Source organism: Myripristis murdjan, chromosome 7 (genome assembly GCF_902150065.1).
Source record: "Myripristis murdjan chromosome 7, fMyrMur1.1, whole genome shotgun sequence".
Taxonomy (NCBI): Eukaryota; Metazoa; Chordata; class Actinopteri; order Holocentriformes; family Holocentridae; genus Myripristis; species Myripristis murdjan.
This window is the reverse complement of record NC_043986.1, coordinates 7,210,711-7,228,258: the sequence shown is the minus strand read 5'-3', so window position 1 is coordinate 7,228,258 and position 17,548 is coordinate 7,210,711. Positions and strand designations below refer to the sequence as shown.

Sequence of the window (17,548 nt, the reverse complement as noted above, 5' to 3'; positions counted from 1 at the left end):
ATTTACAGCCCTAAAGACAGATAGATAGAAACTATATGGACACAAGTCATGCTGGGACAGAGAAGGGGGCCAAGGCCGAGCCCAGAAACACCAGCTCACAGTGTTATCCCTCCTGCACAGTCGCCACAATGCAGTCAGGCAGGGAACGTTCTCCTGGCGTTCCCCAAACCCAGACTCGTCCATCAGACCGCCACATAGAGAAGCCTGATTGGTCGCTCCACAGAACACGTTTCCGCCGCTTCAGAGTCCGGCGGCGGCGTGCTTTACGCCGCTCCGTCCGCCGCTCGGCGTCATGCTCGGCGATGTGAGGCTGGCGTGCGGCCGCTCAGCCATGAAGCTCCCGGTGCTCAGTTTCTGTGCTGATGTTGATGCCAGAGGAGCAGACAATTGAACGAGTCACCCCGATCCGAGTCCCAAGCGAGTCTCAAGTCATTCCTGTTGTGGGCAAGCAAGTCGAGTCGAGTCACAAGGTTATGTCGAGTCAAGTCGAGTCGAGTAACAAGTTTGTCAAGTCAAGTCAAGTCATAAGTTATGTCAAGTCGAGTGAGCCACAGGCTGTCAGGTCAAGTCGAGTCACAGGTTATTTGATTTCATTTGTCCATTACAACATTACAGGTCTGATCATTTAGATCATTTAGATTTAGATTAGATCTTATTGATTTGGTTAGTTTTATTAAAAAGCATTTTGAGCTGTTACTGAATTACATGCCTGTCTAGTTATGCAACACATTAATACTTGTATTATATTGTGTCATTTGACAACAAATTAATATAGGTATTGATAATTAAAATGGCTGTAAGACTGGCAAAAATGGCTAGGACCACCTTCTGTAGCCCAGAGGAGATATGATGCTCAAACACTCAGTATGTAGTGTTAGAGTATGTTTATAAGTTGTAGAACATAATAAATTATCTTGCAGGAGTAGATGTTTACCAGTAAGTGTGAGTCAAATAATTTAACAATATGTTAAATTATTATTTGTTTTAAAAATGTAAATTACCTATCAAACAGACCTAACAATTCAACTACAAATGAATGAGCCGTAGTATGCATGTGATAACATAGATAAGAAAAAAAAAAAAAAAAAACTATCCAAAGTGATACCTCTTCTTTGAATAGACAATCTATGTCAGTGCGCTGCTGTAGCTGGAAATTTTCTTTGCCTTTTGGACTCGTACGGTGCCGGTGCAGGTGTTGTAATGTTTTTTTCCTGGTGGTGCAGGTGCAGGTGAAACAACTTAATTTTTTTAACCTTGCTGACGCCTGATTATGTCTTATGAAAAGTTGCGATGTGAGAAAGTGATGGAAGACGAGGGCTTGCTGTTACCATGGTGGATATAATTTATACAGTCACAGTGGCTACATCAGCGATCGCGACAGTGGTGAGTGACACAGCTTGTGCTACGCATCCATATAGAATCCCCACACACATGCACACGCACACACATGCACACTGAGCGTTTCTGCGTTGCCGTTTTCCATCAGATTGGAAGTTTTTATAAGCAAACTGGATTACTTTGGAAACTAAAGAACTGCCTGCAGTTTCCATGATTCCAAATAACAGCAGCACGGCTGTGTCTCTGGCTCCCCCACTGATCATCAGAGTGCGTGCGCTGTGCGTACATGCATGCAGTGCCTCTCTGCTACATGCGGAAAAAACTAAAGGGAGTAGGCTGTCTCCAATCAATCAGTCAATGGTCTGAACCTGCACTGCTCTATACTAATATGATATTCATGTGGAAAAAAAAGACAAACTTATGCTACAAGTTGTCCGAGCCAGCCTGTCTCAAGTCGAGTCGAGTCAGGAGTCATTGTCTGCGAGTCAGAGTCAAGTCAAGTCTTTTTACCCTCAAGTCCGAGTCGAGTCGCAAGTCGTCAAATTTGTGACTCGAGTTGACTCGAGTCGAGTCACTATGACTCGAGTCCAATTGTCTGCAGAGGAGGTTTGGAGCTCTGCAGGTACTGAGGCGGCAGAGCGTCGGACACTTTTACGCACTATGAGCCTCAGCGCTCGGCGACCCCGCTCTGTAACTTTACGTGGTGCCACCCCCAGGTGGCCGAGTCGCTGTGGTTCCTAAACGCTTCCACTTTGCAATACAGCGGTCCCTCGTTAATCACGGGAGTTACGTTCTAAAAATAACCCGCAATGGGCAAAATCCATGAAGTAGTCAGCTTTATTTTTTACAATTATTCTAGATGTTTTAAGGCTGTAAAACCCCTCACTACACACTTTATACACTTTTCTCAGACAGGCATTAACATTTTCTCACTTTTCTCTCTTGTTTAAACACTCTCAAAGTTCAAACCTTCGTAGAAAAATAAGTCCAGTAAAAAAAAAAAAAAGCATGCAAAATTGCACTAAAAAAAATCCGCGAAACTGCGAGGCCGCGAAAGGTGAACCACGTTATAGCGAGAGACAACTGTCATCCCACTTCCAGCTGATGGTGGAATATCTAGGAGGGAGGAAACTTCAGCAGTTGGCTTGTTGCAGCGGTGGCTTCCTGTTCCATCACTATTACAGCAGCACGCTGGAACTCAGTGAGCTCTTTAGAACCAGACGTTCTTTCACTGATGTTGGTAAAGGCAGACTGCATGGCTAGCTGCTGGAGTTTAAACACCTGTGGTGATGGGACTGAATCAAACACCTGAATTCAGTGACTAAGAGGTGTGACCCAGTACTTTTGTCCATATAGTGCATCAAAGATTAAGCAAATTCTGTGAAATCATCTGATAGACGTGCAAGCAGCCGGGCGCTGTTTGTTATTAATGTTTTTGACATTTGGTTTATTCTCCCTCTCTCTCTCCTTATTGTTGTGATCAGTGATAAATGAATAATTCCTCTTATAAAAGCACTACAGCCTTGCAGTAGGCCTGCTGTGCTTCCTGATTGTGCTGGATGCATTTATTTTCCTGCTCAGTGGCATTTTGTTATTTATTTTACCAAAGCCACAGAGGCTGATCAAGTTTATTAATTGATTCATTTCCTCCCAGCCGTGTTAAAAGTGTTTTTTTCAGTATTTCCTTTCACCCAGCCTGCGTGATGTGCACTGTTTATCCTGAACATGATGAAGGCTGGTAAATGTTATCTTGACTCTTGATTAAGGAAATTCAGCCGCCCATACTTAAGTACATGCACATTTAATGATTTGTTAATGTTATCCTGGCACATTATTTAGCTCAAAGCTTCATTACCCCTTATATGTATTTCTACTTCAGCAATCATATGTAAATGTGTATATACAACATATACAAATATATACGTGTATATACACAACATTCATCTGTCTTTCTACTTTTGTCTGCAACAACTCCACTGAACAACCTGAAGAAAAATGAAAGTATAAAAGATAAAAATTAACCCTTAGATGCATAAGTGGGTGGGATCCAAGTGGTGGTTGTTGTTGTTGTTTTGCATTAGCTTTGCAATGTAAATATTTCACCTTTTCATATTCTCAGTATTCCTCAAAAATCTTGTTTTTGATACCGTCCCATTCCATTTTTTTTTTTTTTTTTGCTTTTTGTACTTTTTAAGAAAACAGATGGTTTGTATAACAACCCGAAGTTTCCCTAAGTCAGTCAAAAATCACCTGAATGCATTTCCTATGGAATCTTGAGATTTATATCGATATTTTTTCCAAGATCTAAATAAAGCTCAGCAACAAGGATGAACATAATCAGCTTAAATTATTGAAAAATACATTGACTCTAATCACTTCTGCGTCCACGAATTAAACCGGTAAGTCGATCGGCACATTTGGCGGAAAATCAGTTGATTTTGATTTCAATACTCAAGTAATCGTTTTAAGTTTTTCTTTAAGGAAAAATCCATAACGCTGCCTGTTTCCTGCTTCACTGAGATCACTGCCATTGTCTTTTCATAAAATCAATACTTTGGGTTTTTCTGGCTGTTGAAGGACGTAATCTTGAGACATCACTTTGGACTTCTCATGAACTTTTTACATTATTTTTCACACTTTACTTCCTCAATAATGGATCTATTAGTTGAAGAAAAATAACCAGAAGATTAATCAGCTGTGAAAATAATCACAAGTTTCACTCCTACTTCACTTCTCGGTTGGTTGTTCTACACGGCTTCATGCACGCAGGTGCCCTAGTGCCTTGCTCATGGCCTCTCTCTGACCAACATGGGGAATTGAACCCCTAACTCCAGCAGCGTGTGTGAACTTCCACAGATCCCTGCGGCAGAAATTCACTTTTCACATCCTCCCACCACACGGAGGTCAGAGGTCACGCAGCAGCCCGGCTCCTCGGGCCGTTGACCTGCACGGGGTCAGTTTCTGTCTGCCGTTTCCTTCTGTCTCACAGCCTGTCTGTCTGTCTGCCTGTCTCACAGCCTGTCTGTCTGTCTGTCTGTCTCAGCCTGTCTCACAGCCTGTCTGTCTGTCTGTCTGTCTCAGCCTGTCTGTCTGTCTGTCTCAGCCTGTCTGTCTGTCTGTCTGTCTCAGCCTGTCTGTCTGTCTGTCTCAGCCTGTCTGTCTCACAGCCTGTCTGTCTGTCTGCCTGTCTCACAGCCTGTCTGTCTGTCTGCCTGTCTCACAGCCTGTCTGTCTGTCTGTCTCAGCCTGTCTGTCTCACAGCGTGTCTGTCTGTCTGTCTCAGCCTGTCTGTCTGTCTGTCTGTCTCAGCCTGTCTGTCTGTCTGTCTCAGCCTGTCTGTCTGTCTGTCTCAGCCTGTCTGTCTCACAGCCTGTCTGTCTGTCTGCCTGTCTCACAGCCTGTCTGTCTGTCTGTCTGTCTCAGCCTGTCTGTCTCACAGCCTGTCTGCCTGTCCAAACTGTCTCTGCCAGCGTCTCTCTCTCTCTCTCCCCGTCTGTCTCTCTGACTTTGTTATGGAAGCGTCCTGTTGACCTTCCCTGCTGGAGGACCAGTACATTTCCACTGCATCGTTTTGCGTGTGTGCGTGTGTGTGTGTGTGTGTGTGTGTGATCTAAACTAGGGAAAAGGAGAGCAGAGTGGAAAACAGTGACCCTGAAACATAAAACACACACACACACATTTCTAACTGCAGGCATATAAACCTAACCTTTCTGAAAAAACAGTAACTTACATACCCAGTGTGTGTGTGTGTGTGTGTGTGTGTGTGTGTGTGTGTGTGCGATGCCTGACTGATGAACTTCACCTAACAACGCTTTTCTGAAAATAGCTGCAGAGTTGTGGAGAGAAACTGATGGACTGCACCATGTTTATGCCGAGTCGCCTGCAAAGCGCACGTACAACGGTCGATACTGACACACAAACATGCATGCAAAACACACACACACACACACACACTTGCCATAAAGTGCACTGACCCCATTTTAAATAACATTTCATGAGGATGTTAACCATCGAGACCTGACCCTCTTTACATCCAAACATTAATTTCAGTGTTCAGTGTGGATGTGTGTGTGTGTGTGTGTGTGTGTGTGTGTGTGTGTGTGTGTGTGTGTGTGTGTGTGTGTGTGCGTGTGTGTGTGTATGCCTGGCAATTAACCCTTTAACAAAGCAGTTAGTTAAGGACAAAGCAGTGTCAGCAGGAGGAATAAGAGGGAAGGAAGCAGCGAGACAGAGCTATAAAAAGCAGAGATGAAAAAAACAACATATTACTGATATAATGTACAATTTATAAAGTTTCTTATGACTTAGTTCAGTTCTTCTTCTGTTTTTTTGTCCAAATAAAGAAACGGTGTTTATTGTATTTGTATGTAAACGTTCCATAAAACACGTTGAATCGTCTCTGTGTATGAAATGTGCTGTGTAAATAAAGCCGCTTGGACTTTCTGCATGCCCAAACACTCAAACCACACTGCTTCGCACATTTTCATTCATACATTTCCAACTTAACATGTTCTAAAGCTGACACTGTGAGGCTCATTATTGTTCAATTAACCTCCATTCACTTTCTTCTCTTTCTTCTACTTTCCTTTGTCATTTGCCTGCTCCTGAAATGCCTGTTTTTCCCCGCTGGATTCATTAAAGTTTCATCTCGTCTAATTCGCCGTCTATTCCTAAAATGTATTTGGGAACATGTGGGTGTCAAGCCGACATCTGCAGCGCATGGAGAGAGAGAGAGAGAGAGAGAGAGGGGGAGAGAGAGAGAGAGAGAGAACAATAGAGGAAGGGACACGTGAGGACAGAGGAAGACAAAGAATAATGAAGAGAATAGATGAAAGGAGAGAGATAATAGTTTTTATTTATGACGCAATGACACAAAGGCAGAACGTACAGAGTGCTTGACAGGAACGCCTGAGAACAACAATAGTAAAATATATAATGAAGATACCAATCAGGCACAATTAAAAGAAAATAAAACGTAACATGAATGTGATCAAAGAGCTCAGGAGGAGGACAAGAGAGAGGAGAGAAAAGGAGAGGGAAGAGGAAAGAGGCGGAGATGAGTAAAAAGAACATCAGAAAAAAGAGGGGTAAGGGAAAACAGAGTGAGAGAGAGAGAGGCAGAGGGATGGAGGGGGGAACTGTCACGACTCAGGAGTGAAGACGGCGTCCTGGAGACCGCTGCCATGGCAACCGTGGGACAGATGCAGGCGATGGCGGGTGGTGATGATGTCACGGGAGAGGGGGAGAGAGAGGATTCTCAAGAGGATCAACATGTTGGAGGTGATTTTTCACTCCTTCCACCATCTGCCAGAAGCCGCTAGAAACTCTGAACGCTGCAGCTCCGTTTGCCCCGTCGAGCCGACCCGAGCCGACCTGAGCCGAGCGGACCGCTAAAGCACCGTTTTCAGGGAGGGGAATCGAGAACCGGTCCCAGCTGGTTTGATCCGTCGACATCATTTGCATTTAACCTTAACAATTCCCTAATCGATGCCTTGCTTCTGTGTGCCTGGAAAAACTCGGTTTCGCAAGAGGCAGTCGGCGCCGGCGAGGACAGAGAAGTCGAGGCAGTAAAGTAAACATGGCCGCCAATCACATGAGACAAAAGCGGTCGAAAGTGTGGCTTAATTTCTCAAAAGAAATGACGCCGACAGTGCAACATCTGTCGAACTGTGATTTCGTGCGAGGGTGGAAACACGAGCAACACGCCGAAGCATCTGTCGACAGGGCGCGGGAATAAATATCAGGAATCTTTTAGCATATTCTCTTCCCATACACTTATTGTTGTTTAATATTGTTAGTTATCAAAACGGTTTGTTCTAGCCAGTAATTGAAGTGTGCCTATCACTGACTCTCACTGCAGGTGGCGTACATCCTCTTCAGTGTTCAGAGACTCGATAAAATTTGTGCTGTTGACAGTGAAAACCTATATATTCTACTTTTCCCACAAAGAAAAAATTCACAGGAAGGAATCGATAATGGCATTGATATCAAAAAAGTCTTATCAATTCCCATCCCTAACCTTGCTGAAGAAAATCTCAGATGGAGGTTAGAAAAGGAAGGATGCAGTATTCATTTTCACAGCTGGTTTGGGAACTGACTGGACCCTCACATTAAAAAACCTGCTTGTTGAAGCTTTAGGCTTCTCGACAAAATAAAAGCCCTGACTGTCTCGTAAAGTCTGCACCTGGGAGGCGGGGCCACGTGTCTCCGCTTGTCCGTCAGCTACTGCCGTCCAATAAGGAGCAAGATCACAAACAACCTGCTACAAAGCACAAAAGCACATTAGGCTGCAGGTCTGTGGTCCTCACATTTCAATTCTGAAGCTGCCACAAGACATTTACCTTTATTAAAGCAGACTATCCCTTTAAACAGCAGCGGCATGCTCCTGGAAACTTAAAAAAAAGAGTTTTGCATGGACACATGGGAACTGCCAAAAAAATAACACATTTGAAAAGCAGGTATTCTATTTCATTCGATTTTATTTTCACTGATTTTAATCATTTTATTTCTTTTTTTCATCTCTATTTCATCTTTGAGGGTTTTTCTTCCATCTCCCATGTAAAGCACGTGACATTTTAAAAGCTTTATCAATAAAATGTCACTGATCTACTGCTACCTCACTCAAAGCAATTCATTCAGCTGGCGCTATCATTCATTGCAACAGTTATCAAGCATTTTCCTGCCCACATTAACGTCATAAAACATCAAAGCTTCTGAATTCCTTTAGCTTTGCATCAAAGTTCAATTGTTACCCTGAAGAAAACCTTTAGAAAAATACAGTTGTGTCGACTCAGGTCCGCGTGTTAATTTTGTTCATGTAAAAATAAAACCGCGTGTACAACTAGAGACATTACCATAATGCAGGTTAACTTTTTAAAAGCTTGAAAGCTAATCCAGGGCAATTTAGTTATGGTGTAATTAATTAACCAATTATTCGACTAATCCTTTCAATCGATGTTGTAATTGAAGCCCTACAGAGAACCAGCTTTTGATCTGGGCATATCATCCTTTAAATGTGACAAACGTCTTGGATCAGCATCCGGAAGCCCAGGCACAATGTTCATGTTCGTATCCGGAGTTGGAGGCGGACAAGAGGGATTTTGCCGGCAGATTGAAGCGAAGCGGACCAGCATGCTTGGTTTTGTGGTCAGGTGATGCTAATAACTCTACGGGTTGACAGGCAGGTGTAGAAGAAACACCTTTCCTCGAGTTTTTTTTACAGAGTTTGTGCATTGCATTCAGACACAAAGTAATAAACACAAAGCGGACAGACAATGTGCGGCTGTCACATTCATTTCTGCTCTTTCCTTTGTGTTTCGTTTTAATAGATCTTTATTCTCTCACTGATCTTAAAGGCAGGTGGTCAGTCAGCAACAATCACACCTGAGCACGATCCTCTCCAGCTGCTCCTGCCCGGATCTCGGATACCGGATCCCTGCTAGCTGGCTGGCAGTAATATTTAGAGAAAACACATGATCCGTAACAGATTGTCGGATTTGGCGATGACACAATTCGCCCCTAATTAAAGCACCCAAACTGGTGCGCTTCTACACGGCAGTGCAACTGAACATTTTCTGAATTACGCACATCCAAAAAAATGGGACAAGTTGGCGACAACAGATGTTTTCCTTCCCAGTCAATACTGTAACTGCTAATTCAAACACTGAGAAAATATGACAGACTATGCAAAGCAAAATGTCCTAAAACGCTCAGATCATCGTAATCATAAATATAATGGAATTGGAATTGACCAGTAAAATCATGCAATTATTCTCAAACCTCTTTCTTTGAATTCTGCAACACATGAGATGACGTGAAACAAGTTTTAAACAGTTTATGATGTTTTACTCTGCACTTCTATAATCTTTCTCTATAAAAAGAAAGTCGTGGATACAGTTTTTCATCTCAGTCCTGAGTTTGAACAGTGTTAACTGATTTCAGGCCTGTTTTTCCTGAATTAGCTGAGATCTGCTCAACAGCTGAGAAGTCATCTGCCAGTCACTGATGAAACGCAGAATAATTACATTACAAAAAAATAAAGAATCATGGCAAAAAATAAACACAACACTAATTATGACAACAATTACAAGGACAATAATATTTTCCTCCATAAAAATCCTTTTGACATTTCGCTCACCCACATAACGCAATACAGAATAGAAACAAAGCTGTGATTTGCATATAAATAGCATCTGAGAATGTTTTTCCATTGTCAAGAAACAGACACACACACACACACACACACACACACACACACACACACACACAGAATTCAATTGACAAAACCAGACAAACAGCACAATAGCGAGACAGAAAAAGAGAAGTAAATGTAAGGAGATAAGAAAGAGGCTGAGCAAGATAGACAAAGACAGAGCGAGTGACACAGAAAGATTAATGAAGTACTGTGTGTGTGTGTGTGTGTGTGTGTGTGTGTGTGTGTGTGTATGTGTGTGTGTGTGTGTGTGTGAGATTAATTGACTGATTGATTTTCTTTTATTTCCGTGTCATGCACACAAAGTGCACAACCCTCATGGATTTATAAGACACCAAAAGTACAGCTGCAGCAGTCAAACATTTCATTTCATTGCAGAATTACAGGTTATTATAGAGCTTGGCCTTAAACAAGATATTCTGCCTTTTCTCCCAAGTTTGGCAAATAAAGTCTGCCGCAAAATAAAGGTTCCTTTCCTGAAGTGCGACTCAGGTTTTTCATAATCACCCAGCCAAAAGAAAACAGCATAAACTGTGGAGAATTTACTAAAAGGTACATCCCTTAAAACCTCGCAGACAGGATGCTAAATTTCACCTACAGCACCGACAGCAAGCAGAGTCAGTCCTCGTCTGGAGCCTGTCTGTACGGCTGATGGTAATATTCCTGAATTTTGTTTAAATCATACTTCAAGTACGGTTCTACACTGTAGTTATGAGACCATATGTTTGTAATTTTGCTTACCCGATATATCAACAGAAGATTTTTCTTTTCCTAATATCCTGAATATCACAAAGTAGCGTGCTCTGGAACATTAAGGGAAATATTTCAAATGAAATAAGGTTGTCAACTCATTTTCCCAGGGATTTCCATGAGAAATGTCCCAATTTATTTTTAGTGTGTCTGGTCAGTTCATATTTCCACTAACGGCCAAAAATAAAGTAAATTTATGAACTCCCACAGAACGACTGAATTGCTGTTGTGATACAGAGCGTTGCAACTTGGGTGTTCACGGAAACGCCAAAAACAAAAGAGTCATAGTCAGACACAGGGCACACACACATGCATTATGGAATGGTGTGTAAGTATGGGATCCCAAGTTACTACATAGTTAAACTTTGTTCAGTTCAGATCCCAGTGACTGACAGCTTCTTTAAATGTCATGCGCCCGCCCAGCGTTCAGCCAAGATATTTCCACTGATCAGATTATGACAGCACTGCTGAACCAAAATTAAAAACAACCAGGCTTCTCTCCAATTATGTTTTTGTCTGAAATGTACTATTTTTATTTTGTCTTGATTTTAACAAAAATAATGTTCAGCGTGATCTGCAGAGGTTTTTCATGTCCAGCGAATAAGACTGTGTCATCTGCATATAATATTATCCTCGCAATGTCATCCTCAACTTTAACTCCCAAGCTAGAGGCTTTAACTTGAAGAGGTCAATCATTAACATAAATGGAGAACAATGTTGGAGACAAAACATCTCCTGGCATCACACCAAATTGTTGGGTAAACCATCCAGTTATGTATTCATTAACCAGAACACAGGCAACAGCTGCTGGGTAAAGAGACTTAATGGCACAACAAAACTCCCCATTCATCGCAGAATTTAACAACCTACATTATGAAAAGTCCAGATTAACCCAGTCAAATGCCTTCCTGAGTTCAATACAACAAACAAATGCAGACCCATCCTCCTTAATTCTTGCACGTACAATGGAAGTGATTGATAGATATGATCAGTTTATACTCTAGCTTTTCTAAGTCAATTTTGCTTATCGGCAAGCAAACCTGTGCTCCTGAGGTCGTCTACAAGTCTGCAATTTAAAAGTGTGGAATACAATTTAAACACACAACTGATAAGACTCATGCTCTTATAGCTTAGTGGTGGCTTGGGCTTTTTTTTTTTTTTTTTTTTTTTTTGAAGATTTAGGGATAGGTTCAATAACGCTCTTGTACCACTGTGCAGAAATAATGCCACTGTGCCAAAACAAAACTGGGAAAAACTCATCATACATTTAACAACCTCACCAACTTCAAAACTTCACCTTCAACCTGAACTAAATTCATCATTTTCTGGTTGTATCTCCATGGGTGTTTATTTCCCCAGACTTTCCGGAATCCAATCTGCTAATTTCATTCCAGAATGATTGGGGATTATGAGTTTCTGAGTAATCAATATGCAATGAAAGACTTCTATCAAAATTACATTTCATAGCATTTGGTTTCCCTATTCTTAAATTCAATCTTCAGCCCTTATCTCAGGTTTTTGTTTTTACATGTTTTTTTTTTTGTTGTTTGTTTTGTTTTGTTTTTGTTCTCGCTCTGTTCTTAGATTGTCCCAAAAAGTCTGCAAATCTCCATTCCAGTAGGATTTGTTAATATTTTTCTCAAACCTTTATGGTTCTTACGTTTCCTCTTTGCACATTTATTCAATGCTGTGTAGAGAAAGCCATGTAATCTATCACAGCGAGCATCCAAATCCCTTTGGCTATTTTTAATGCATCCCAATTGCTCAATTAAGTCCAGCAATATGGTGTTACATTGGCTTAGAGGACAGACATGAATAAGAGAGTCGCCTTTTGTTTTTTTTGTTTGTTTGTTTGTTTGTTTTTGTTTTGTTTTGTTTTTTTGGAAATATGAACCCTCTTTAACAAAGTAAGGTCTTACCTGGACCTTTAAGACCAGTAAAGAATGGCCAGGTGACTTACATCTACCACCCTGTAAAGAGAAGCCCTTGCCTATTGATGCCTCAATTAACTTGCTTGTGTGTGTGTGTGTGTGTGTGTGTGTGTGTGTGTGTGTGTGTGTGCGTGTGTGATAAAGTTAAGGCTGGCGGAGGGAGGGGGTTTCTTTCATAATATGCTTGTGTAACCTCTCACTGTGTCAGACTGACACCCAAAAACAGACTGGCATGGGTGAATGTCATTCTCTCTCTCTCTAACACGCACACACACACACACACACACACACACACACACACACACACACACACACCATGTCTGAGTGGAGGAAAGAAAGTGACAGAAAATAGACCGAAGAAGAAAAACGCTACTTATCACACTCTTCCTCAAATCTCTCTCTCATTGTCCGGCTTCTCTCCTGTCAGTTAAATAACTCCAAGTCATTTATGCCGTTTATGTAACTGGATGTCTTCAAAATAACACTGAAAAAAGTACATGCATAGGAGAAATGTAACCGTGTTAAATTCATGTTAAAGTCCACCTTAAAACACACTAAGACCATTTTGTTTTTGTTTTTGTTGCTGTATTGTTGTTTAATGCTGTATTTTTTTCACCGCAGCTACAATGTTGTTTATGAAGGAGGAGGTGGGATCATTGATCCAAACAAAATCATTAGCCGTCAGCTTTAAATGTCAACCTCTGAAAGGAAAAGAGCAGGGCTTTTTGTAGAGTCAGCCATGTTGAACATACAGAGAAATCCTGCATAGAAAATGGAGATCTCATGTTTTGCTATGAGCTCCACCTTAGCTGCATCCGCTCTCCATGTGCACCAAGTCAGGTGAGTTTTCCAACAAAAACACAGACCACCACAGCACCACAATGTCCTGATCAACGTTCTGTATACAGTGTAACACAACTATGCATCATGAATGCATTAAAGGAGTACTCCAGTTTTTTGGGCAAAAAAAAAAAAAAAATATATATATATATATATATATATATTTTTCTGACTTACCCAGACTGAGACAAGATGTTCGATACCATTTTCACCTCTACGTCCAGCGGTTTGGTTCACATTGGTAGCGTTTCTAGTTAGCTTAGCATAAAGACTTGAGGTCTATGGGAGTCATTAGCCTAGCCCCGTGTATTTCAACATGATTCATGGTGTAAACAAGACAGCTTTAGAGGATTATATTTCACTTTGACGGAGCTAGGCGAACAACTCCCATACGCTTCAAGTCTTTTTCACCTCTGTACGTCCAGTGCTTATGTTCCTATGGGTATTCCATGTGTAGCAGATCTAGGCTAACAACTCCCATAGTCAGAAAAGTCAGAAAAAGTAAGTAAAATCAACAAAGTTTACTTACATTTTTCTCTCCTAAACCAAGTTTTCTACCTACTTTTGCAGAATCTTTTGGCACACCATGTAAAAAGGGTTGTAGAAGGTAGTTATATTGATCGATGTTTGATCAGGTGTACTGTAGCCGATCCTGGAAACTTAACAAAGCCAGGATCAGGTCCTGAGACTGATCTGTCATGTCACCAATGCCTGTTTTTTTTTTTTTTTTTGTAATCGATGTCAGTGTGTTTAAGGGTGGACTTCTTTAGGTTTATGTAACACAAGACGATATGGAATCAGGCTAACGAGTTGCTTTCTGATTGAGCTGCCCATGCTCTCTCCCTCCCTCCCTCCCTCGCTCTCTCTCTCTTTCGATTTCTCTCTCTCTGTTTTCATTCCAAAAACTGCAAATACTAAAAACCCCAGGCTCTTCTCTCTCCATAATAAAGTCAAAGTCATCCAAACACTGGTGCCATTAAAGTTATCCAACTAAAGTTTAAATTTTACCTCCTACACACTGTGAGAGAGAGAGAGAGAGAAACACACACACGCACGCACGCACACAACTCAGCATCTAACAGAACTAATAGATGATTCATTGGGTTACATAACACATACTGGCAACAGAAGAAATGAGAGGAGCAAAGACGAGGAGAGTTTTGAGGAGTTTGTTTCCTGAGGGAAGACTGAAGGCCAAAGGCTGCTGTGCAGAGCCGCTCTGCTCCCATATGTGTAAAACACACACTGCACGCTTGATCTGTTGTAAATGGCAACATTTTAGAGAAACCCACCCACTTTCTGAAGTTACAATGTCATTCGCCAAGAAGATTAGAAGACAAAGAAATTACAAAATGTGGTTCTTGCTGGAAAACTGAGGTGCACAGGACAGATGGTGTTTTTTTTTTTTTTTTTTGACAAAAGCAAAGATGTCACAAAAGTCATGAGCCATAAATGATTTTACACTTCTCTAAAGATAATGCTCAGATGTTGCCAGACAAAAACAACACGACTGGATTTCTCATGTAGGCCTGAATCTATACCTGCCTGATCTGGTTTGGACGTGTCTAGTTTGGCCATCGCATCCATAACCGCACCCTGTGGAGCGCCAAGGAGACTGCTGGCCGTGTCACTTCATATCCCAACAATAATAATAATAAAAAAAAAAAAAGGATGAGCCAAGTGACTCAAAAATGAGCACCAAGAGCCAAGAAACACAAAGCACAGAAATCAACTGCAACAAAATCTGCAGTCATCTCTTAACAGGCTTAAATATGCTCCAAACCCTGCCGGTTCACATATTTTAAGGTGTGATCACACCTTCGGTTTGTTTTCTCCGGTCTGAACCAAAGTGGAAGCGTTTTCTGTGTTGTATTTTTGCATTTGGTTCGTTTTGGTTCACACTGTCTGATTCGCAGCCCCGCTTCACTTGTAACTAGAGTTTGAATAACCTGCCTGCAGACGCTCTAGCTTCATCTAAGCTGGATGGAGCTGCTGTTTACCTTCTCAGGTGTAAGCGCACATGAGCCAGCAGCTGAATATGTGTGGCTCATACTCAGCACCTTTTTGTGGTTCTGGGGCCGGATTCTCTAAAGGCTCTTACTATTAAATTTCCTCTTAAGTTCCACTTTTTTCTTATATTTGGGTTTAAGAAGAATCTTAAGATATTTTGAATGAAAGAACCCAAACAAAAAATCTTAAGAAAGCTCGCAACTTTATTCTTATGCTTTTTCTTAAGAATAAATGGGATTCTTGAAATAAATTCTGACTATTTTTCTTGAATAGTATCGTAACTTTAAGACAGGTAAAGGTCGTCTTAATTAACAACATGCTGTGTGAAGGTAAGCTATTTTTCAAACATCGTTGATTAATTTAGAGCCAAATTTGATTATATAACATAGATTAATGTAGTAATACTTTAATAATTTTACATTGTATAACTTAACATAGAGATAATCGTTATCTAAACTGTAATTCAGCCTAAAATCTAAACCAGTATTTAGACACATATAGGCTATTGTTTCTGAGTCTATATGAGGACATTTTGTTTAGCCACCAATCACCACTCAAGTGTCAATTATATATAGATTCTATTAACTAATAGGCTAGTAATATCGTCGCTGTCCAATACAAAGTATGTATCTCAATTTTTGAGAAAACACTTTTATAACATCAAATCAAAGTTGAAACGATAATGGATATTGTTTTGTTGTATTTTAGATGGAACTGCTGTGGGTTGCAGCTAGAGAGGGCAATCGCACGCGAGGCCGTTTGTTTACATAAAGGTAGATCGTTGCGAAGTTCGCAAGTGGAAAAAATCAAGAAGTTCGCAAGATAATGTGTAGTTCTTAAGAAAATAATGGGGAATAGCACTTGAGAACATTCTTATGAACTTCAGATTTTTTCCTCTTACGAAACGTCTTAAGATTATTAGTAAGAACTTTTTAGAGAATCCGGCCCCTGGTTTCCAGGCATGAGGGACAGCAAGCTGTCACATGTCAACATCTATCTCCATGCACCGGTAAAACATCAGGCTGCATTCTCCTGGTGTATGGAGCCGGCTTTTCTTTGTATTGCTGCTTCAGATTAAACGCTCACTGTTATTGAGTCACACTGCAGGTTTCTTGTTGGAGGACTCAAGACATTTTCCTGTGTCTCGCTGCACTCGTTTGGTGCCACCTGAGCTCAAGCGGCAGTGCTCTCACCTGGCCAAACCGACTCAACAAACAAAATCAGATTTTTTTTTTTTTTTTTAACATAATAAACTGCTCCGCTCATGTTTGATGTGAAGACACTCTAAATCCCACGTACACTGTTTTGTTTTGTATTGCAATTAAACTCAGGGAGACGTCCACTATATTTACTGTGTCAATCAGGCAAAAACTGCTGTAACTATTTCCTCCTTTTTCACCATTTCAACAGCAGACACCTTTTCCCATTTCACAGATTAAACTGCACACCAAGTACTGATGCATTTCTATGGTGACGCCGGCTTGAAAACCCTTTTCAACTCCAATTACACGACGAAAAGTGTCAACATATGTGCAGGGATGTTAATTCCATCTACTTTGGTAACTTAAAATCGCTCGGGGCTTCAGAAACCGTAGCTCGGACTTACCGGGTCCCCACTCATCTTCATCGTCTCCATCGTTCCCCTCTTCATCGCTGAGGTAGAAGATCTCTGCCTCCCTCTTCCTCCCCTCCCGCTGCTCCTCCTCTTCATCAGACATGCTCTCCTGCAGGCCGATGCTACCTCAGCATGGTCCCACCACACACACCTGCGATACACAAACAAACGCACACACATAGTCAAGGCATGGATGGACATGTAGGTTGTGCATACACTCACACACAAACACACTCACACACATCAGCAGGTTAAAATGAATTCATAAATAAATGGCAACACAAACATACATTTCCATTACCAAACTTCTAACCTCAACCCAACTTTAATGCTAATATTAACCTGAAAAATAGCCTCTGGAGGATTTTCCTCATTTTATATCCTTATGAGGACTTTGGTCTCCATAAATGTAGAAATGCGTTAGCACACACAAAATTTTCAAAAATCACTCAAACAAATAAAAAGAATCGGTGAAAATGGACAGACACACGACCACACCTTGCAGTTTTAACTGATAACAATTATAATAATAGTTTTATCAAGAAAAAAATGCCAAAAAATTGCTGCTTCTTCATTATAACATACATGTTACAAAATATCATTATAAATATTGTTACAAAAGGAGTATTTTGGATTTTTTGGGCCGCTGGTGGGACCAAAGAAAGCAATTTGGCGATATCACGTTGGCTTATTCTAACTTTGCATGACACACTGTCGTTACACTTTATGCAGTAATGATTATTCAGAAAAATAATCAATAGGCAAATCGACCATCACTAGTTGTGACCCTGCTGCCAATATTGTCTGTCTGTGTAGTGACCATGTAGTGTATGTATGTGTGCGTGCATTCAC

The 17,548-nt window shown here is 41.1% G+C and overlaps 1 protein-coding gene across 1 annotated transcript in view; it reads right to left on the bottom strand.

Annotated features, from left to right (window-relative positions):
• LOC115362280 (helicase ARIP4-like) overlaps positions 1–16,814 on the bottom strand; it is an 84,688-nt gene extending 67,874 nt beyond the window's left edge. Inside the window, 1 exon segment of the mRNA XM_030056138.1 lies at positions 16,688–16,814. Within this exon segment, the coding sequence (XP_029911998.1) occupies positions 16,688–16,799 (112 nt within the window). The 5' untranslated portion in view covers positions 16,800–16,814.
• Positions 16,815–17,548: the final 734 nt, after the last annotated feature.